The sequence below is a fragment of the Falco naumanni genome, chromosome 4 (genome assembly GCF_017639655.2).
Source record: "Falco naumanni isolate bFalNau1 chromosome 4, bFalNau1.pat, whole genome shotgun sequence".
In the NCBI taxonomy this organism is placed as follows: domain Eukaryota; kingdom Metazoa; phylum Chordata; class Aves; order Falconiformes; family Falconidae; genus Falco; species Falco naumanni.
The window spans coordinates 112,283,807-112,305,671 of record NC_054057.1 but is presented as its reverse complement, the minus strand read 5'-3'; the positions used below and the strand labels follow the sequence as shown (position 1 = coordinate 112,305,671).

Sequence of the window (21,865 nt, the reverse complement as noted above, 5' to 3'; positions counted from 1 at the left end):
TGCAGCAATGTAGGACTAGCAACTGGCCCATTCCCAGACATAAACACAATAAATACAGCAGTCTTAGTGTAGTATAATTCCAGAGAGTCCTTCTCCACACCACTTCAAGGTATCCAAAGAATGCTATGCTAGAGGCACAGAAGGAACAGAAGTTTCCACTGGAAAAAACCAAAAATTCTTCTCAGTGTAGCAGTATCATACGCTATGTTGAAGTTCTAGCAAACTGGGAGCACTGAAGTCTAGGGGGATTGTAGGGACCATCAAATGCAAATCTGAAGTTTGACTTTATCTGGAAATGAGACAACTGAGCTTGTCTTTTTCTTTTCTCAAACCCTGCCTCTGAGACGTACAGACCATGTGCTCAAAACTGCACTTTTGCATGTATTTGTTAACTTCTAACAATAAGGAACTTGAACCCTCTGCCAGGGTCAGCACCAAGAGGAACAGCACAGAGAGCTGAAGCACTGGCACCAACTATATGCTAAGTCAGCAGATTTTTTTCATCTCTTCTCTGCTGGTGTCAGGCACGCTGAGAATACAGTGCTACCAGCTCCAGCCTTGCTTCCACCCCAAGACCTGAGGCTTGGCATAGACTAAGTGACAAGGGACTGCCCCTTGAAACATGCTCTACCTGGAATTTGTAGATATTGAGGATAACATCTGGCAGATGAGACAATGTCACCGTAAAACAGCTGCATGGTTTTACAACACGGCCTGAGGATGTCAAGCAGAAGGAATCCTCATGCAGCACCCTGCCACAGCTTTTGGATTTCCTTTTGGACAACCATGCAAGCAGCAAGTGGAATTAGGGGGAAAAGAAAAAAGCCGAAGGAAGGGGGTAAAGCAAAGACAGAAGGGGAAAAGGGAGCGTAGAGAGTTCAGAGAAACACCAAAGCAGATCATATGCAGCCAGGGTTGGTCTTTCTGACACAATTGGCAAAAAGAAATGGAAGAAATGTTATTCCTAGCTTCACCTTTCTTGACCTCATAAGAGAGGTAATACAAGGCACAGACAGTCCTGTTCAGCCATGATTATCAAAAGGTTTTTGAACTCGCTCATACAAATGCCTACAGAATCCACATGGATACAGCCTTAAACAACTACTACCAGTCCAGCCTCTACATGCTTAGGAGTGGTTAAGCATGTTAAATCACAATACACATTCAGACAGCATCAAAAACTAGGAAAGAATAAGAAGGTATGTACAGTTACTAGTTTAACTACTTCAATATTCAAAGTTAAAATTAAACTCCTACTAGACAATGCCAGGGACAAGCCAGGAGTCAAAAGCCATCATTCAAAGCAGAGCAGAATTAGAAGGCTTAAGGCTACAGCACTGCAGTTGCTTTGAATGAATCTAAAGAGCAGGATGCTCCCATATGCCAGTACTAATGCTACTAAAAAGAAAGCTAACTCCATCCCAGCCCAAACCAGGACAAAGCTGAAAGTTCATCTTTTTTTTTCTTGGCACAGTAGCAATTTTAGAGTAAACTAAATCAGTTTGTACATCTGGCTCAGCACACAAGTGCTTGCTTCCAGTAAAAAAAAAAAAAAAAAAAAAAATAGGAACACTGTTTGAAGTACCCGGGAAACTGAAAGAGTGGACTGCCATATCAACCAGCCTGAAGAAATGCTTGCTGGAAAAACACTACTTGAGAGGAGGAGGATTTCTTTAAAAAAAAATATTCTATGCTAAAATATGAGGTGAGGAACTCTGCCTTCATTACCAGCTGTTTTAACATTTGTAAACTCAGGCCACAAAGAACCCTTAGCATCATTTAATTTGATTTTCCAAACAATGCAGTCCAGAACTGCATTGGTCTTCTGCTGCTCTCTAACACCACCACAGAAGTTTCTCTGCTGTCTGGAATCTGGCTGAGGTGCTGAGTACCACTGAAGCTATCCACACTGGGCCTGTGCACAGAAAAAACAAGCTCAGGTATAGCAGTCCATTGGAACGGGTGGAAAAGGAAAGACATTTTTTTGAGGGAACGACGGAATAACAGGATGAAAAGGATGATGGAAGTATTGAGACAATGCTAACAAGACAGAGGTCTTCAGTTAACTCCCTAGGAACTAAAATTCGCACCCTTGAACCAAAACACTCAAATACACCAGTATTCATATACTTCCTATTGCCTCTGCACATACCAGTCTTCTATGTAAACTTGCTTTTCAGTTTAGGAGGTGTTTATTGACTGTTTGAACACAAGCAGAAACACTAAGAAATTATGGGAATCACTGCATTTACAGTAAAAGAATGCTTCTTACCCTCTCCATGGCATCTTGATTGTAGGACAAATAATATAAGCACATGGAGACCCCTGTTGCTGCCATGGAAGGACGAGGAATCTCCAGCAACTTTTGCACTCCTCCATGAGCAACAAACTCCGTTGCAAACTTGTTGTGCAGCAGCAATGATGCCAAATGCTAAGGAAGGATAAAAGCAGATTAGACTGGAATTCTTCAAACTATCATCAAATCCATCCCCTAACCCACAGAAAAACAGATGGCAGGAAAAAAAAAATCCTCAAGTGCTCCCCTAACTTGTCCACTTTATTTCCTCCTCCCAGAATGCAGTATTTATCCCAAGGACAAAAGCAAAAAAAGGCACTAGCACTTTGTTTTACACATCTTGCAAAAGAAATACAAGAAAAGCAGAGCAACTCAGAATTTATCCAACAGACCACCTTAAGTCTTCCTATTCTTTTCATGTTAATTCACTTTCTATTATCAACAAGAAATACTTAAATTTGCATTCACACTTTGTATATGCCATATTGCTGTCAAAAAGAATTTTACAAGATGAAGTTTAAAGGCTATTATTAAAATGGAATTCTGCAGCTGCACTGAAGTTTGCTACACTCTATATTGCCAACACCTCAAGAAAAACCTTAAGTACCAACTGAGGTACCTACACCTTTTGTAGGAACACACTGCTCTATGGAAATAAACACTCAGACAAATGAAAATGAAACGGAAAGTAACACTGGAAGATCAGAGGCAGAGAAGTTACTGTGAAAGAGGGAATGCACGCACATAAAAATGTAACTTCTGCTGCTGCACTGCAGGTTTGGCTTCAATAAGGTAATTTCCTGTGGTTTTGTACCTTGGCAAGGTAACCTTAAGACTACTCACACAAAACTACTGTATTTCAAACATTCAGCTCAGAAATGCCATGCTGGGGCTTCTGAGAGTAAGATGCTTACGCTTCTCACCCCTCACAAATGTCCCTCGAGATGACAGGTAGCGGAACAACCCCGGAATGCCATCTAAGGGCAGCAGGAAAACAAGCATTTGACGGAAAAAGGGATTTTTCTCATGTACTTCCTATATAATTAAGATCTTTTTATCCCCTCCCCCCTTTTTCTTATTTTATGTAACTAAGAGTTATAAAAACAAAACTGCAACGTATTCAAGTTGAGTGAAAGCCAATTCCAATCCCAGGGAATGCTGCAAGATACGTGAGCCAAAAGAAGGTAAGCGTTTGCCTTCGACACATGCAGCAGACATATTCAATGATTTTACAATGTTTATGGTATGTTTCATGCATCATGAAAGTAATTTACCTTAAGGGCTTCAAAAGTGAGCAGCACATCGTTGGTTCGCTTCAAATCGATGTAGTACATCATTAGCTCCCTTGATCCCAGTTGCATAAAGATGGGTAGTAGCTGCGAAAAATAGAAATGGAAGACTAGCTGAATGTTTCACAGAAAATACAAGGTCTGTTTTGGTTTTTACTCTCTCAAACCCCCAGTTTTCCCCTATTAGCAGATACCTGTTATGAGAGGTCAGTGGTAACCAGCTCCATCCATAGGAAGCAATAAAGGTTAACAGACCTCTTGTAATGCATCTGCTGACTGCAGCAAGGTGCATGACAGCTGCCACATGGAAATCTTAAGACTCTCCTTCAAGTGCAGCTATGGCAAGTCCACACAGATACCACCCTGGTGATAGGTTCCACTTTCCATCTGTGCAAAGACAACTACCCAACAACTAAACAGAAAAAACAGGACAGCAGGGCAACAAACCAAAACCCTTTGCATAATTCTTTGCGTAACAGCTTTATAGTTTATTCCTATTTTTATATGCTATTCTTGCTGGCATATGAAGTGATCCAGTCAGCATGCAGGGTATTAGGGGGATAATTGTTCCGTTGGCTCTCACAGAAGCAAGGAACACACACTATGTATATGACAAAGCAAAACTGTGTTGATTTTTTCTATTTCAAATTAAGTTAAACCACCTTAAAAAAGATTAGGCAGAGATAAAGATGGCCTGCAGACCTATGCTAACTTCAGTTATATGGTTAAAAAAAAAGGAAGCACGCTAGTAAATTTGACACTGCCCAACTACTTTGTCCACATAAGTAACAACAGCTCTCAAAAGCATCTGCAGAACATGGGCACTGCCATTTCTCATCAGAACAACTGCAGAGGTTACACAAACCACTTCATTTAGAATTTCAAGTTCATTATTTCCTCAGACTTTCAGTTGTGTAAGTCTCTCACATCCTCCAGAAGAAACAGGAAAAATGTCTGTATTTCAAAGTGACTTGCCCTCTGTCATGTAAACAATCACCAACAGAAACCAGCAATAAAATTCTTAGTGCCATGCTCCAACTGCTAGACCACACACCTGCTAGGTTCAGGTTTGAGTATTACCTACCGAGTAATACTCAAACTAACGACTTCATCAATCTGAAAGTCATCAACAACTCAGGAAAGGTTATTGATCTTAATCATACCAGGAAACATCAGAGCGCGGTAACAACAGTTCTGCAAGTTTTTCCCCAAATACCACTCATAGTTTTGTCAGGAGAAATTCAAGTTCAAATTCAAGCACAGAGTGCTTCCTCCCACCTTCATATGCTCACCTCTTGGTATTCCCCTAAGGGCGTCAGGTATTGAAGAATCAGCCTCTGCTCTATGGCGGGAGTCAAAGGGTAAAGTGTGTAATTAGTGCCAATCACCCACGGGGACATTTCTGACCAGCTGCTGTTGGACAGTTCAACAAACATCCGCTCTGGTTCTGAAGCGGAGAAGCCCAGCTTCTGCTTAGCTTTCCGGAAGCCGTCTCTCTCATGCTGTTTCCCTGATTTGCTTTTTCTCAGTCCCCCATCATCTAGCTTTGTAGCAGAGTTTACTCTGCTACTGGTCTTGTGACTTGAATCAAGATGAAAGGAGATATCCATATCAGCAGAAACCTCCTCTTGCTCTCCATCTACTGCCATCTCCCCATAATCCATATCCACAGCCTCTTCATCTAGAGGCAGCAGAGGATCCGATGGCACTTTCCGAGGACTAGGACGCTTGTTTTCTTGTTTTGTAGTCATTTCAGTAACTTGTAACTCTCGTAGCCGTCGAAGCACCAAAGCTACCTGTTCCAGAAAAGAAGCACACATGAGAACACACTTCCTGCTTCCATCATGCAACTCACATCAGCCGTATTTTTTGTTCTTATCATACAACCAACTCCACAGCATAAAGTGTCAAGTGTGGTGTGGCATACATTTGCCCAGAGAAATAATGATTCCAAAGTGAATAAGAGAACTCCAATCCTTTTTACTACAGCTACTTTCATCTAAAATACCAGCACCTGGTTTGAAAGAAGAAAGTGCTTTGAAAGCCATTAAGAGCAGATGAGCTATATTGGTGCTAGCAGAACCACATACCAACTTGCACCATCTTTCCATCATCTCTGCCCAGCCTAGAATAAAAGCAACATTCCCTTTCAAAGCAGCAGCTCTGATAAATCGCAGTTCCACAAAACCTAAGGTCACACTTTCATTTTTAAAGGCCTTAACAGAGCAAGAATTAGAATTCACCTGTGCTTCAACACATAGTACCGTGCCCTGGGAGACAAATTTGCCTATCCTACGTTCTCCCGAAAGTCATCTCAATTGCTGATAATCATACAGGATCAACACTGCACTGATGAAAGGTTTAGTATAGAAGTGAATAGAATTTCATACTAAGTTGTCCCTATGTTGATTTACCTTTCATTTTAAAATCCCTGTCCAGTATGTAAATCTGTTACAGTTTTATACAAATATGCAACAGTTACAGATGTAAAGCTTCTGAAAATTTTTAAGGAAGCTATGAATGAGTCCCATCAAAAAGTACAGTATTTGCCTTCTTATGTTTCCAGTGGCATTTTTAACACAACTGGTATAACAGAATAATCAGGCTGCATGTACCAACCTCAGCAAATGCACGGTCAGGAAAAGATGGAAAGCATGAGCTACTGACTCTTACAGATCTTACTACAACCACTGTAAGACCCATATATTAACTCAAGAATGTAAGCTTCCCAGAAATGGGGGGGTGGGGGGTGGGGGGGGGGGTGCCCAGGGAAAAGGTATCTGCCCTCTAAAAAAGGAAAAGTGATTGACAGATCATTACCAATTGCGAGTTCTCATCCCTGTAATTTGCAGCAATATCTTGGTTTTCCATAGCTCCTCCTAACAGCCCCGTTGCATACGTCCTTAGTGGCTGATCAGCTTCTCGTGCCCACTTAAATAGATTTTCAACTATGCCTTCCTAGAATGAAGAAAATAAGAAAGCAATTCCAACAGTTGTATTTAATTTTTAACTTCTCTGTTACAGTGAAAGCATCTGTTGGTAACAATTCTCCCTATCTCTAGTAATGACGAGGCTAGACTTCCTACCCATCATGTAATGAATCATAAATATCTGAAACCAAAAAAAGAAATAAATCTAACGTTTTAAGCTGCATAAAACTGTTCCTAGGATTCAGATACTTGAAACCAGGATTCACACACCTGCACAGGTCTTCTGAAGTGGCCAGTCAACCTACTGCCTAGGAAGTAGCAAAACACTACAGGTAAATTGATTAGTTGAAATAAAACAAGCCCAAGCTCCTGTTCCACTAATATACATCTCCAGCAGTTTAGCAGAACTCAAAGAAGCTGTGTTGAACTTACACCAAGTAGAACAGAACTTGGCTAAATTTCTCACATTTCGCTAAAAGCTTACTAGGGCTAAATTGAAAAAAGTCACTTAAATATGCAAGCTACATGATGCTAGAGGAACTCTTTAATGACAACTCATCAAGCAAAAGAACAATTCTCATCTTAGTCAAAAATGCATAACGTTTGGAGAAGAGAGCAAGTGTATCAATCCATACAAATGAAAAACAGTGTTAAATATGGTTAGTATTTTTAACAGTAAGAAAATCAGCAGTGTTTGAACACAGTCTGTCAGGCAACTTTTAACAAGGCCAGATATGTGTAATTAAAAAGTAAAACAGTCAACTAAAAAGACAATGGTTTAGAATTCAAGATTCAATTTTTCCTCCAAATCATTACTGGATTTTGAAACATCATACAACAACAGATCATTGTTGTGACAGCAATGTCGCACATAATTTCAATCACAGGTACAATACAAAAGATCAGTTAAAAGTAATAATGAATAAACATATGTCTCAATGAGAACTCTCAGCTTACAGATTCTTAAAGAGTTGCCTGTTATACATTCAAAGAAAACTGCATTATTATTTAAATGCTCTTATGTCCCTTAAAAAAACAAAACACTTGTAAGACGTAAACCACCTCAGACAGCAGAGGGCTCCTTTATGATGGAACAGTGCCCTCCTCAAATGGCTCTGTCAGCTCCCCTAAGCTGCACAAAGGAACCCAATGTGCTGTAACAGAGTTCCATATATACTCATCAAAAAAAAAAAAAAAAAAAGTCTTCAAGTGCAAAACTTAATTTCAAAATTTAATTCAAATTTAAAGAAAGATTACTCTCTGAAAAAAGCTTTATCCTCCACAAATGGAGAGCTAATATTTTAGTTTTCATTTTTTTTTGGATCCAAGTCTCACAGCCTTAGTCTCTGGACTGATCAAAAAGATCTCAAATTAAATTCAGTCCTTCACAGAAGCAGCACATCATTCTTTCCTTTTATCATGCTTTAGAGTTCATATCCATATTTCCAAAAGTAAAGAAATCAATTTACAACTTTTATATAAAGCACTACCTGATTTCCTAACTTCAGAAAAACATTCATTTTTACTGACAAGGAAACTATGGCTCAGGAGTGAAATCTACTTTCTCCTCACTTTCAACACAGAAAGCCACACTTGTCAACATACAGAAGTCTGATTCGGCTGTCCATCACAGTTCCAGATAATCCCTGCAAAGCACGTGGATTTTATACTGCTTAGTTAAAGTATGACTTGCTTATCACTCAGCTCTAATCATGCTGTCACTCTGCTGTAGCTGGGGATTACTGGGCAAGACTCCTACAGCAAGTTGTCACATTCTATACAGGCTGCTCCACTCACATGCCTATATAGTAACAATTCAAATTTCAACATTTCCCAAAACGTTACATTAAGTTCCAGCTCCTCTGACTCAGTGCCGTTAACACCTTAAAAGCTGTGAAACACCCAAGATTTCATCAGCTGAACAAGCCAAGACCAAAAAGCCCCAAACCATTAGTAAGACTGAATATATTGTGTCCCAGAGACAGGATTTCAATATGGCTTTTTACTGGTTTCTCCTATGGCAAGAACTGCTGTACATAATACACCAAACTTCAAATCAAGCCTTAGTACAGATGATACCTTTTCCTGAAAGACAACAGCTGTTTCCAGTCCCGGCATGATATCCAGAAGAAGTCGGCAGGCAGCAGTGTTTAATGGAGGTTCTCTGCTCGTCATCACATAAGCATTCACTAGCTAGAGAAGATCAGGAACAGCATTGGTCTGAAATTAACTCTGACCCAAACCAGTGCAGTGAAAACCTTACAACTCCCACAGCAGAAAAATGATAAAGGAATGTCATACGCAAGCCCTGGATCTCGAGATGACTAGCCTTTCACCTGCTCCCTTCAGTGCCTCGGAAGCTGAAACTACTTCTCAGAGAAACAGCATTTCCCCCTGATCTGCTGTTCACTGACTAAACATCATCTTGAACTGATTTGTAAAGACAAATGCCTAAAAACAAACTGCAGTTCGATAACAATATAAACATAATAGCTAAAAAAAAAGTCACATAAAAAATTGCACACTTTTAAATGGCACCTGTCTTTACTTATTGCTTGCTGTTTAAGACAAAGCTACATGCGAGCAACCTGTCAGAATCCTTACAGCAATGTGTACCAATGCAGGTGCTTGCAGGGACGTGAGGGTAACAAAAATTCTAGCTATTAACTCATGTTAGAGTATAGCAATGCAAGAGGAAAGCCAGATCTTTGCCTCCCAACTCTCCGCCTGAGTCTTCTACAGCTGACATACTCCTCTGCATCTACAGGCATTCCAGCACTTCCAAGTATTCAAAGACAAGGCATTGGAATTAATTATATTAATTTCCATTACAGAAATTAATTATGCTTTTAAACTTGTGTTAGAGGAGCTACATTTTCTTTAGAGAGACTGATAAACCTTAAGAAGAACTGATTCAATTGTTACTACACACATTCCAGCACTCCTGAACAGCTCATGAACTCTCCCCTTCCCTGAGTCACTTTAACGGTGGCAAATGAGTTGCACTTAAACTCTTCTTAAAATACACCACTATGGAAGAGATAGTCCCGACAACAGTAAAATAAATACTGAGTAAGTACTGAGGTTGACCAGCAGAGTAAACAAAAAACATAAGAAGGTGTCAGGAATTGACAGATACAGTTCCCAGAGCAAACCTACCGCATTCATGAAATCATCATTCTTGAAAAGTATTCTCAGTAAGTGGCCAAGCATGCACTCTGGGTCCGCTCGACCTGTGGGAGAAACAGGAAAAGATTATCTACTTACCTCAAGATGTCACGACTAATACTGAACTGCTTATCTTCCAATCAACTGTGGAATACTCTAGTTAGCAGGACCTTTCTCAAAACAAAAATTACAGAAGAAATTATATGACCTAACATTTTTTCTAGTAGATATAACCTCCCTGGAATGCCTACTAGTCAAAGCACAACATGTTTTAGTGGTCCGATAGTATCGAACTGTCAATTTTTGTAGACAGTGAAGATGCAGATGCCAGGGAAACTGTTCCAGTAAATTGGAAATAAATTACCTCAAAAAACCCCCCCAAAAAACCAAACAAAAAAACCAATTCTAAGAATAACAAGATAAAAAGCATCAGTGACTGCATGTAACTATTCCAAAGCACTGCACTTACCCAACAGCAAATTCAAGATAATCTGGGACAGACTGTCTTCTCTGTCCATTTAACACTTGCTACTTCACATTAACTACAACTTGTTAACATGCTCATACCCTTATGTCATAAATCAGCCTCTAAAACACTCTTCCAGAACTCCACACAGGGTCTCAAATTCTTGCAGCAAACATCAAAACAGCCAGGTATCAGCCCTACAGAGCACAATTAACCAGCGCAAAAGCAGTATCAGACTTTGATCAGCAGTGGGCACGCTGAGGCTAAGAACTGTTTTCTCTTCAATATGAATTACCAGGTACCCATTGTGACAGAGCTGGTGCTGCCAAAACCACTCAGGACACCTTACCTGGGTGTCGGTCATCAAACGGGTCTGGATCCCCTTTGCGGTACTCTTCAGTCTCTTTCTCAATTAGCTCGGACATTCTGCAGAAGGAACAACATCAAATGAGCAGAATTCACCATCTTCTCCTAGTGCACAGCTCCTCACAATAGCCTATCTGTCAAAGTACTACAGAACAGTTCAGTAACTTTCATTTGAACAATATCCAGTGCCACTAGAGGGTTTCACACTGTTCATAACAGAGGAGTGAGAAGCGAGACTTGCCTCTAGTATCTCACACCCCCCACTGTGCTCCAAAACACGCTGAACCCACAACAACATCCCAGTGATGACAGGCATGACACTCTGGAGGGGCCAACACCTTTTATTTACTCATGTTAAGAGTTCCGGTGATGTTCTACAACATGTACTGTAGAGAACTAGAGCAAATAAAGGGCTTGAGTAGTACTTCTCACCATCACATAGCCCTTCTTTTGCAGCAGAGTAAGTCCCGAAGAGGTGACTTAGTCCTCCTTCCTATTCAGCCTGTGCAGGGGCAGCTGCTCAAACTGCCTACACATTTTTCTGTTATTCTTGAATATGAAATTTTAATTATTTGTGTAACATTAAAAATATTTAATATTTAATAGTGTTGTGCAATCTCTATTCAACTTATCCCTTCAGCTTCACCAAAGCTCAACTTTTTAGCATGCGTCAGTTACTGCACTGGCTAAGACAAGAAGCTCAGCCAGCCCCCTATTCACAGACCTTCAAAATGCATTAAATGTTCCTCTGTATCAGAAAAAAACTACGAAGGTAGTTTTGACTTCGCCTTCCCCTAAACTGAGAAGCAGCTTCAGCAGATACAAGAAATCCTACGCTCTAATTCATTTAGAATGAGCAGTAAGGGAATGAATTACTATCTTTATTTAAACAAAATCAGCAAGAGGGAGATTATCTTATGGTCAAGGAATAAATAATTCCATACTCATACACTGCCTTTCTCCATGAAGTGTTATAGCAGAAATATATGCAGTCTGAGGTGAAAGAGAGTGCAGCATTCAAAGAACATCAGCAAATTAAATCTTATTTCCTTGGTATAAAACCTTACCCCCTCCCCTCTACTGAGGTCTACAATGGGGTGCAGAATGTGAGCACAGCATTTTAAAACAAGGTCTTAACACCTCAGGGTAGCAATCCAGGCGGAGTTTATTACAGACGAGGGGAAAAAAACTGCTGGAAGGCAGCACTAATCCCTAAAAAAATATTTCATTTCTGCAGGGGATTTCTCTTACAGAATGTCACTGACTTCAGCTCCACTCCTGTAACTTTCCAGAAAATATCCTGTGTTCCCAGGGACAATCAGAGGCAAAAAATGTCCTTGGTCCTGCCTCAGCGAACTACACTGACTTGCAGTAGTAAGCCTGAATGTGGAGAGATGCAAATCGTGTCCCTTGCTAACAGGTGGCACAGCTTGAGCTCTCATGAATTTCTGGCAAAAGCAAGTTACTTAAATACCCCACTGCCCGCTTCTCATTTTTCTCCATGAGAACCAATAGCTTCAGGGGTGCCTGCTGACAGACAACCAGGACAAACAGGGAGTTGAGAAGCTGTACCCTAGACTTGTCAGGTCTTTCCAGGTGACAATCAGCATTTTGATTATGTGCCAGAAAGGACAGATGAGCAGCATGGAGAGTGACCACAGTATTCTCGTCGGTCCATCCTGTTTAGATAGGCAGCCAAACAGCATGCCAGCTGAAGCTGCCGAGTGATTTCAGGGATGACAACATTATCACAGCCTAGATGAAACAGGCAGGTGAATCACCAATTATGGGTTGACAATTAGTCACAATTGTCAGACCAAAATAAAAAAGCACTGTCTCTTCAAAATTTACTTTCAAAAAGAATAAAAATAATCAAGCTTGCTTACAATACCCTTCTTTTAACTAACACATACAAAGGTGATTTGTGAAGTCACTTGTATGAATCTATCTAGACCAATAGCTTTGTCAATTCTCAGTTGAAGCAACAGGAGTCAAACAGCTAACAAAGCTCATGGCTGCCTCATAACACAGGCACGTGGTTTACAGGGCTTTAGCAAAAAACAACTCACAGAAACACTGAACTTTTATTCAGGTTTTAAGATTTCCTTTGTTCAGTTGGCGCTACACTGGTTCTCTAGCCTCTTCAGTGTTTGCTGACAAGATCTAGGTTTTACATGGGAGTAGGGGTCCTCTCCCCTCACTTCTTACTGATTTCTCTTTACAACTGCCTTTGCAATCATCTTTGGAAAGTTAGTCAGACCCTCATTTTCACTTGCCACAAACGAGCTCACCTTGGCAGTAAGGAAGGAAGGGGCAGTGGTATACACAAAAGCATGTCAACTTTGCAAGACTCCCAGTGATCTAGATGGTATAATGTAAAGCCATCCTAGTATTGCTCTATGCCATCATTTGGCATTAATGACCAACCTAAACCTTTACAACAGACTGCAACAGCGTACGATGCCCTGGGATCCCATACCGCAACATGCTTGCTTTGTGGAAAGCTGTGTGTACGCTGTTAAGCTGCTGATTTATTCCCTTTATGACAAAGGCTCTTGGGATGCAGTGAAGGATCTGACTCCCAGGATTTGCTAGAACGGTTGAACACGACTTGCATCCAGACTATGAACTAATGCTCTTGCAATATTATTTCAATTTACAGTATTTTTGAAAACCATATATTAAGTATCTGTTGCTTGCTGACACTTCTAAGCGATTTTTTCAATCGTACCTTCTGACACTCCAGAGTTTGTAAATTCAGAAAACTAGCTTATTTGGAAGTGACAATTCAGCTGCAGCCTATAAGTCACACTGTTCTTGATCTTGTCCTATTACTGTTGAAACACTCACTACTGCACTCTCACATAGGCTGCCTCGGCATCACATTTAACAGACTCCCAGTCCACACAGGCAAGTTTTCTTCCGTTTAGCTCAGAAAGTGGAAGGAAGTAGAAAAATGTCACTCACCAACAAGCATGACCGCAGCTTCCTCTGCCTTAAGTTTAAAACAAAATGCAAGGGCATCACTGCACCTCAGGGCATCAGCTAACGCAAGGTCCAGTTGGTGAGGATTCCTAGTATCTCTTCCAGCAAATTCTTTTAAATCTAAAACCCCCTACTCCAAACAGGCATATGACTTACTTGACACCTGAAGCCCTGTAAATCCAACTTCTGCCAGAGCCAGCAGAGTCCCCTTGCTATCTAGCTTACAAAAATTGCTATTGCCTCCACTAAAGCCAAAACACCCAAGCTTTCACCATCTATAACCACTCTGCCTGCTGCACAGAAACCTTTGAGAACCTAAAGAGAGTTATCAGACTTGTCTGGGCATAAATAACATAGGGAACTCAGGGAGCTGACGGGGACCAGTAAGTGCCAGACTGCTATAAACACAAGAAAAGACATGTTTAATTCAGATGTCTTTAAATTTCTTAGAATATAGTAAATTTCTGCTGTTTACGCCTGTGAGAAAAAGCCTTGAAACAGCCCATTTCCTTAAAGACATGAATCAGACAATATGCAAAGATACACAAAAAAAGGTCTCGTGACTTTCAAGAGACCTACTCATTTTCAGGCGTTTAGGACTGGCTTTCTGCTGCTCATCTCCCTCTTCTGTGCTACAATTTTTAACACGTAGTAAGAACAGCAAGACAAGTTGTACCCACTAGGTGAGGCATGGCACAGACCTGTGCAAAGAAGTTCCACTGGATTCCTGTTACTTCCACTGAGTAACAGCTCAGAATCTGTGCACAGACTCATCTGACCCAACAATGCAGAGCAGTGCATTACAGACACCTGGATTGCTCTTAACATACAAGCGTGGTTAAGTCCTGCACACACAAGACAGCCAGCGGGTCTGCCAGCAGTGGCACGAGAAGGAATTTGGTGGAATTTCTGTGAATCTCACATTAAAGCAAGAGTATTATCAGTTTACCCAAGAAAGGCCTGGCTTGTGAAACCACAAATGCAATTGATAATTCAAATGTTTCTCCTGTAATAGAAGGTGTCTTATAATTAATGGCGTTACTAGTACCTACACACCTCCTAAAAATAATGTATCAGTCCAAGGAATATTTTCCACACACATACAACACAATACCAGTCAATCAACATCCAGTTTTTAAAATCAAGTTTTAAAATTTTAAACATGCCCTGAGCCTCAATAAAGTCTTCTCAGTATAATCCCCTTGATTCATCCAAGGAGCGGCTCTCCTCCTTTCATTTAATCTGACCAACGTTACTACAATCACAAACCCCACACCACCACTCTGACGGAACAACATTCTCACAGCTTTTGATGCTGATCAACATTTTACAAGCTTCAGGTGAAGATACCAAAGTTATTTAAACTATTTAATGATACCTCTGACTACTGTAATTTCAGAGAATTAAACTCAAGTCTTAGAGGCCATCTGTGTAAGACCTTTGCAATATAAATTTCTTACAAAAAATTGTATTTATTTAAATACCACACTTGTAGTTCAAATTCTGGACCAAGAAAACTAATTACCAACAGGTAATCAGGTATATAAAAATATCAAGCCAAAACACAGTAAAAGCTGCTGTCATGTAACTTCAGATATTTAGGAATTTATTTAATAGATCTTACCTGGTAAGAATAGGAACCATGTCTTGCCCGCTGCCATGTTCTTTCTCCCATTGCTCAAGCAAAGCAGTGAGCTCAGCCTTGGAGTCCACATGCCCAGATCCTGAAGTCATGGCTTAGCCTAAGGCAGAGGTAACAATCAAGAAAAAAAAAAAGAAGAAAAAAAAAAAAGGCAGAAAAATGAGAAGGAAATCCTACACGGTTTTACTATATTCACTGAAGTAATCTCAATCAAAGATTAGAAGTCATTTGGAAGAGGCAAGTAAACACCCAGCAACAAGGAATGAGAAAAAAAAGATTAAGTGACAGAATACTGCTGAACTTCACTTTCAAAAGTTGGAAAGTTCTTTTTGGTCCTTTGCGCCTGAAGAATAAAGAACATGCACGCACTTTGAACACAAGTCTTAACTGGTGTATGAGAACCCTGACGGCAAGTATGCACACCCAACCACAAGTGTCTTCGGTACTGAAGCTTTTTAAAACTATCAATTCCACGAGCCAGACCCAAGTTAGTCCTTTGCTGTTGCTCAGGGATTTACTCTGAGAAACAACAAAGCTAGGGCAGCAAGATTACGATCAGTGTCGTTATTCCAGTTTAGCACCCTCCAGACATCAGTGAAAGTGCCAAGAATCATATGCCGAGAAGGCAGAAGGCAGAGGCGGCACTGAGCAGCTGTGGGCAGCAGCAGGAGCACCAGAGTGGCAGCTGGGGGGTTGCCACATCACTACTTGTTCAAGTTTTCCAAGAACAGTCAGTGGCTCTAGTAAGAAGGAAGAACGGTCACAGGAGAGACCACTGGAGCAGTTACTTCAGGTTTATCGACCTTTTACTTGCAAGACTGCAGCTGACTGCTTTACCTTCCCATCTTCAAAAGTGAGAACCTACAGTACCAAGTGACTTGTTACGGTACCGTTCAATGGAGGGAACTATCACTCTAGATTCTGCTTAAGCCTCTAAGTTTCCAGGTGTCGTTTTTTTGTCAGTCTGATAAAAATCTACTAGAAATATTGACAGACCAAACTAGAACAAAAGCTGTCTCAAAACACTGCCATGCCCTCAGTTAGCTTCCAATCTGACAGACTGTGATTGCTGTGAAGAGCCATAACTTCTGGAGGAAGGAACACCCAATCCTAATTTAAAAACTGACATTGTATTGGAGATGAGGGGCAGATAACACAGCAGAAGAAATCCTTTCATGTCCAAAACCACATTAAAATTTCCAGCATTTCATTAGCCATAACATGGCCAATATCCATCTTCTATGAAATTAAATATCCATTTGTCATAACTGACGCAGAGAAACAACTTTCCAAAACAACGTTAAATACAGATACGTTTCAAACAGTGACATACACATCAACTCCTGAAATATGTATTTGAACCAGTTAAGTGACAGACTGTAAAAGGAGCCGTAAAGTCAACACAGGTCATATAAGCCCAAGTTCATTCTGAAAAACGTCACCATGTTTAATTGAGTGTTAGATACCTCTAACTGGTTTAAAACCTTTTCTCACTCAGGGAACAGATGAACAACCCTACAGATCTACCTCCTGTCTCACAGGTGCTTCTGAATTTAAAGTATCACGACTGGTTAGTTAAATGGGAAACAAGAAATGAAGATTACCTGGCTGAAGATGAAACTGGCAGAAACTGCGTGAAAAATCATCACCGAAAGACTGGAAAAATAAACCTGTGACTACAAGACACCCAGTCTGAAGAACACTATTTTGATAAGTACTGTATGAAGTGAGCATATGCTAACAAAAAACCCACCTAAGCATAAAGAAAGATGATGTTTCCTAAATGGCAAGTAATTATGATTTTATCTAAAGCATTCATTATTCATTCATCACAGAACTAGACTGAGAAATCTGATGCAAATGCATAAATCGCTTTTGAAAAGAAGCACTACCTAAATGCAGGCAACAAAACATAATGAGACTGTACACACACACACCCCGAAACATCTTTGAAAGGGAAAACTATTCCGAGCTCAAAAAGCTCCCTTCCCTTTTTCATTAACTGAATAACATTTGCCAGCAGCACTCCTGAGCTTTTAAATATCACAGATAAACATACAGACAAATCTACTCTGAGCCTCAGAACACAAGTGCTGTAACGGTATCTGCACTCAACCGTTTTGGATGCCTCCACCTTTGTTCTACACCAAGAGATACAGAAAAAAAAGTGCCTTGTGACCCCAGAGGTTGCGTAAGGCCTGTAACAGGCCCTCCTACAACCTGAAAAATAGCTTATTTCCCCTAACAACCCTTAATTACTCCAGCCAGAAAATAGGAAAGGTCCAGCAATACCTACAACAGGTCAGCAAAGCTCCAGCCAGGAAGACCAGAGGAACTGCTCACATTGCCCTCTGGGACACCCAGCGCTACACCATAACCAAGTGAAAATAGAAACATCCCAGTATTCCAGGTTTTAGGGACAGCTACCTCACTTAAAAGTGCATTACGGGTTGTGCTGACACACAACTATCTTCCCAAAATAAAACTTTAAAATGCCACCTTTTCTATAAGTACACAGCAATGAATGTAAATGCCTCACTAAGGCATCTCATCTATTCCAGCAGGCTTATCCCTCCCAACCTATTCAAATAAATTTGACTATTCTAGATGACACCGCAAAGAGCAGCAACAACAAAAATTACCTCAGAAGCATCTGCCTCCCCAGTTCTCATATTAATGCATGTTAGCAGTATAATATATATGTGGATGGAATGTTAAGGCAGAAGAATGACTTTTTAAATACAAGAACCAAGGCAATTCCTACTGTGCTCGCTTTTTTCAAGAATTCCATCTTAAACTGAAGATTTCTGCAGAAAGGACAAGAACATAAACAGTATGAATTAAACTGTCAGAAATATACCCAGCCTGCTGGAGAGGAAGGCCTGTGAGAGCAACTCTGACTTTCATTACTTCCCTTGGACAAGCTGGCGAACAAATTAAATCTTAAATTGCTCTCCAGAAACTAGCAGAACTAGGAGCAGCTGTCTCATTGTGGATTTAAATCCATGGGGGGTTAATTTTTTTTTAATAAGTTCTGAAAATCATGGCCTACTATGGATTTCAATTAGAATCTCTAATAAGCTAAGAAGTGGGATTTTTTTTTTTTTTGCAAATGCCACTATTGTCAAAATTTCATCACCGAAAGAACTGATATTAACCAAACATGAAGCACTTACTCAAAGGACTTGACTCTGAAAGACAAATATTTACAACCTTAATTATGACTCGCTGTGAACACTCCCACTGAAAATCCACACATGCACGTTTCAGCACATAGTATTGCTTCAATATTAAACACTACTTATATTCCAACATCACAGCAAAGGCTTTGTGCGCATTTTACTCTTCTGAACTTAGATGCAAAAATTTGACAGAAAAGGGAAACCCAAAGAAGTATTCAGACACAGATATCTAGAACTACTCACACACTTTTTAAACCTCAGGCACCTTAGTGCTGGAGGCACCTTAGTCAAGACACCGCTGAACAGCGAAGAAATGTAAATCCCACTGACCTCAAACTGCAAACCTTGAGGAGCGCCGTACAGTTCAAGCAGTTCAGCTTCACCCTTTTGTTCCTCAACACACCTGAGCGTCACACGGACTGCAACACTACTCCAGGTCATTCACTTACTGATTTTGTGTTGTGTTCATGAAAAGGATTATGAGGTTCTGAACACACTGACCTCAGTATAGACATGCATTTTCAAGTATGAAACCTCTTACGTGAAAATAAATCTATTTGTAAAATCCGAAAACCAGTATTTTGGTTATTTGGGAAACAAACACAAAATCCATACCTTAGCAATTTAAATGGAAAATGAAAGAGCCACATAACAAAACCAAAAATCCTACCTTAGGAAAAAAAAATCAGTTTTAGTTAACTTTGTAAAAAGATTGCACATTTAAATTCATATGCAGACCAAAATTACAAGAGGATTTGTACATCCACATGTACAGCCAATCCAAATTCTAACAACTACATTCTGACCTAGCTTAAATAATCAAATTTCATACCACTCCTATGCATGATTCTAAGTATAACTAAGGACACGATATAGATGAGAAACGTAACACTGTAAGGAAAAGCTAAGAACTTAAGTTGGAATGCAGTTAAATACATAGCAAGCTGAGCAACACATCTGTATGTTCTTCCATATTTATGTTTTCACATGAGGAATTCCCCACTTTAAAAAAAATGAAAAAAAAAAATCTTCCTCTCATCACAATTATTCTTTAAACAGATGAGATACCAGACAGCTATTTGCCTAAACCTGTTGAGTTTGAAGTACCCAGGCCAAAGTTAATGCTGAAGCGTAATGAACTGTCAGCGCTGAAGTTCACCTGTGGAATAAAGCACGCCACAAACTAACAAAATCTTCACAATCTAAAGAGCACAAAATCATGTTTTGGCATCGCACACAAGGGCAGCTCTGAAGGGATTCCTCATCTGCTCAACTTCCCACTTCAACACCTAACAGGACTCCAATGCGGCCGTTACAACAGAACGTTGCTTTCAATATTTGTTTTAAAATGTATCTTTTTTTATGGTTCTAGTATGTTTATGACCACGGAAAAACCACGAAGTCACTTAGTTTCCTGGAATTTCTGCTTTTACTAAACAAACCTGGCACTACACACCGATCTGCCAAGACAAGCACAAAAAACAGGAACAGCCTTCTGCTGCTACAAACGATGGCCCAACAGCCGCCCAACAGGACCCAGCGCTCCCGCTCTAACGGCGGCTCCCGGCACGGCTGGGGAGCCGAGGGCCGCGCACCCGGCGGGGCGGGACGGGGCAGGCCCGGCCGGTGACAGTTCGCACAGCCTCCGCGGCCTGCGGGAGCGGGCGGCCCGCCGGCGCCCAGCGGGGAACGACCGGCACGGCCCGTTCCAACCGAAGGTTTAAAGGTGCGCCGAGGGGGCGGGGGCCCCGGCCGGAGAGCCTCCCTCCCCGGCGGCGCCCCGGCGCGCAGGGAGAGCCCCGGCGGGGGGGCGGGCCGGCCGCCGGAGGCCCGAGGCGGGCGGGGCCGGCGCGGCTGCAGGCCCGCCCCCCCCCACCGGGAGGCTGACAGGCCGCGGGGGGGGGGGGGGGGGGGGGGGGGGGGGAAGGCGGCGCAGCGCCTCACCGGGTGCCGGCCGCCGCTCGGCCCAGGGGCGCTTCGGGGGGCGCCCCCTAGTGTGGGGGCGGGCCGCGCAGGCCAACCCGCCCCGCTCAGCCCCCCCGCCCCGGCGGCTCCCTCAGCCAGGGCCTGAGGCGACCGCCTCGCCCTGCCCGGCGCGGAGGCCGCGGCCGCCAACCGGCCCTGCCCGGGCGGCCCTGCCCTGCCCGGCCCGGGGGAAGCGCGTTGGCTGCGCGGCCCGGGCCGGCCCGCCCGGCACCCCGTACCTGCCCGATGCCCCGCTGGGTCGCCGCCGCTGGCCCCGGCCCCTGCGCTCGGCCCCGCACACCCCGCGGCGGCCGCGATTGCTATGGCGGGCACACACTTTGCGCGTCACCACGCTGGGGCCGCGTCACAGCGCGCGAGGAGGCGTCGCGAGCAGCGGGCATGGAAAGGGGGGGGAGGGGCGGCAGGGGCCTCGCGCTCGGCCTCCCGGGAAACAGAGTCCGCGCGCCACGAGCCCTCCGCGCGTGCGCCCGCCGGGAAGCGCCGCCGCGGGGGACGCCGGGAGCTGTAGTTCCCGGCGGGCGCCGCCCCGCCCGGCCGGGGGAAGGGGCCGTCCGCTGCGCTCTGTCCCGGCCGCCACCGAGAGGCAGCGAGCGGCAGGCCGCCCCCCCGCGCCGCCTGTCCCGCGGCGGGGCCCGCAGCGCGCCCAGCGGACGGCGGGGAGATGCGCTGGGGCGGGCGCGCCTGCCCCGCTGCCCACCGGAGCCTGCGACCGCTCCGCGGGACGGGACCGTCAGCATCCCCGCTCCAGAAGCGGCCGTTCTGGCCGTGGAAGCTGAAGCCCGCGGCAGTGCTGAGCGCCCGCCTCCGCCTCTGCCCTGCGCCGTGCCCGGCAGCAGGGAGCGGCGGCCGGACCGAAGCCTTGCTCAGGCTCTCCCGGGCCTCAGGACGGGCTCCTCTCCCCACATCCCTTCCTCCCGGCTGCCGGAGTTCGCCTCAGCGCGGTCCTGTCCTCTGACACTCCCGGGAGAAGCTAAGCACAGCGAGGGGGGGGGGTGCAGAGAAACCCTTCAGCATCGCTAGCCCCATCCTCGTTTGCTTTCTGCGTGCAAAGACCTCCATTCCTCTGGAACGTTTTTTTTTCCCTGTCTGTTGGCTCCATGGAGCAGCCCAGCTCTTTGGAAGGCACTGCACGCTTTAACAGCAGCAGTAAGTTGTTATTTTGCACTGCCCCTTGCCCCTGGCATATTAAGTTACCCGTGAAGCAGATCCATGCACTCTCAGCAAGGTTAGTGCTTCTGAGGGGGAGGAGGACCTGGAAGGGTACGCTTCTCACCCATGCCCTCGTGGCTCCTTGAAGGATCAAAGGTATCAGAGCTGCCTGCAGCGTCATTATCCAGGCAAGAGCAGCACACCCACAGCTGTGCCTTCTCCCCCTGCAAGGCACCTGGCAGGTGTTCAGAGAGGAGGCTGCAGAGGTTCACGCTCCCATCCCCTCATCACCTAAGTTCAAAATGCCAAGAGCAAAATTAAGGTTTCCAGTCCCTGCCACATCTATGGTGCACCGAAGATGGGGTTATTTCTCAGAGAACATGGGATTCAGTCCCCAGGCCCACCT

At 43.3% G+C, this 21,865-nt stretch overlaps 1 protein-coding gene across 9 annotated transcripts in view; it reads right to left on the bottom strand.

Moving 5' to 3' along the window:
• DCAF1 (DDB1 and CUL4 associated factor 1) overlaps positions 1 to 20,725 on the bottom strand; it is a 53,747-nt gene extending 33,022 nt beyond the window's left edge. For 8 of the 9 annotated variants that reach the window (XR_005827381.1, XR_005827379.1, XR_005827380.1 and 5 more), the window contains exons 1-9: positions 20,529 to 20,632; positions 15,125 to 15,242; positions 10,499 to 10,575; positions 9,675 to 9,748; positions 8,595 to 8,708; positions 6,406 to 6,543; positions 4,878 to 5,381; positions 3,571 to 3,672; positions 2,273 to 2,431 (exon numbers count right to left, since the gene is read on the bottom strand). Coding sequence is in view for 5 of the 9 variants with exons in the window: in XM_040590289.1 (XP_040446223.1) it covers positions 2,273 to 2,431; positions 3,571 to 3,672; positions 4,878 to 5,381; positions 6,406 to 6,543; positions 8,595 to 8,708; positions 9,675 to 9,748; positions 10,499 to 10,575; positions 15,125 to 15,234 (1,278 nt within the window). In the remaining 4 variants the exon portion in view is untranslated. Of the gene's footprint in view, positions 1 to 2,272; positions 2,432 to 3,570; positions 3,673 to 4,877; positions 5,382 to 6,405; positions 6,544 to 8,594; positions 8,709 to 9,674; positions 9,749 to 10,498; positions 10,576 to 15,124; positions 15,243 to 20,528 lie in introns of all 9 variants that reach the window. The other variant, XR_005827378.1, reaches the window with a different exon arrangement.
• Positions 20,726 to 21,865: the final 1,140 nt, after the last annotated feature.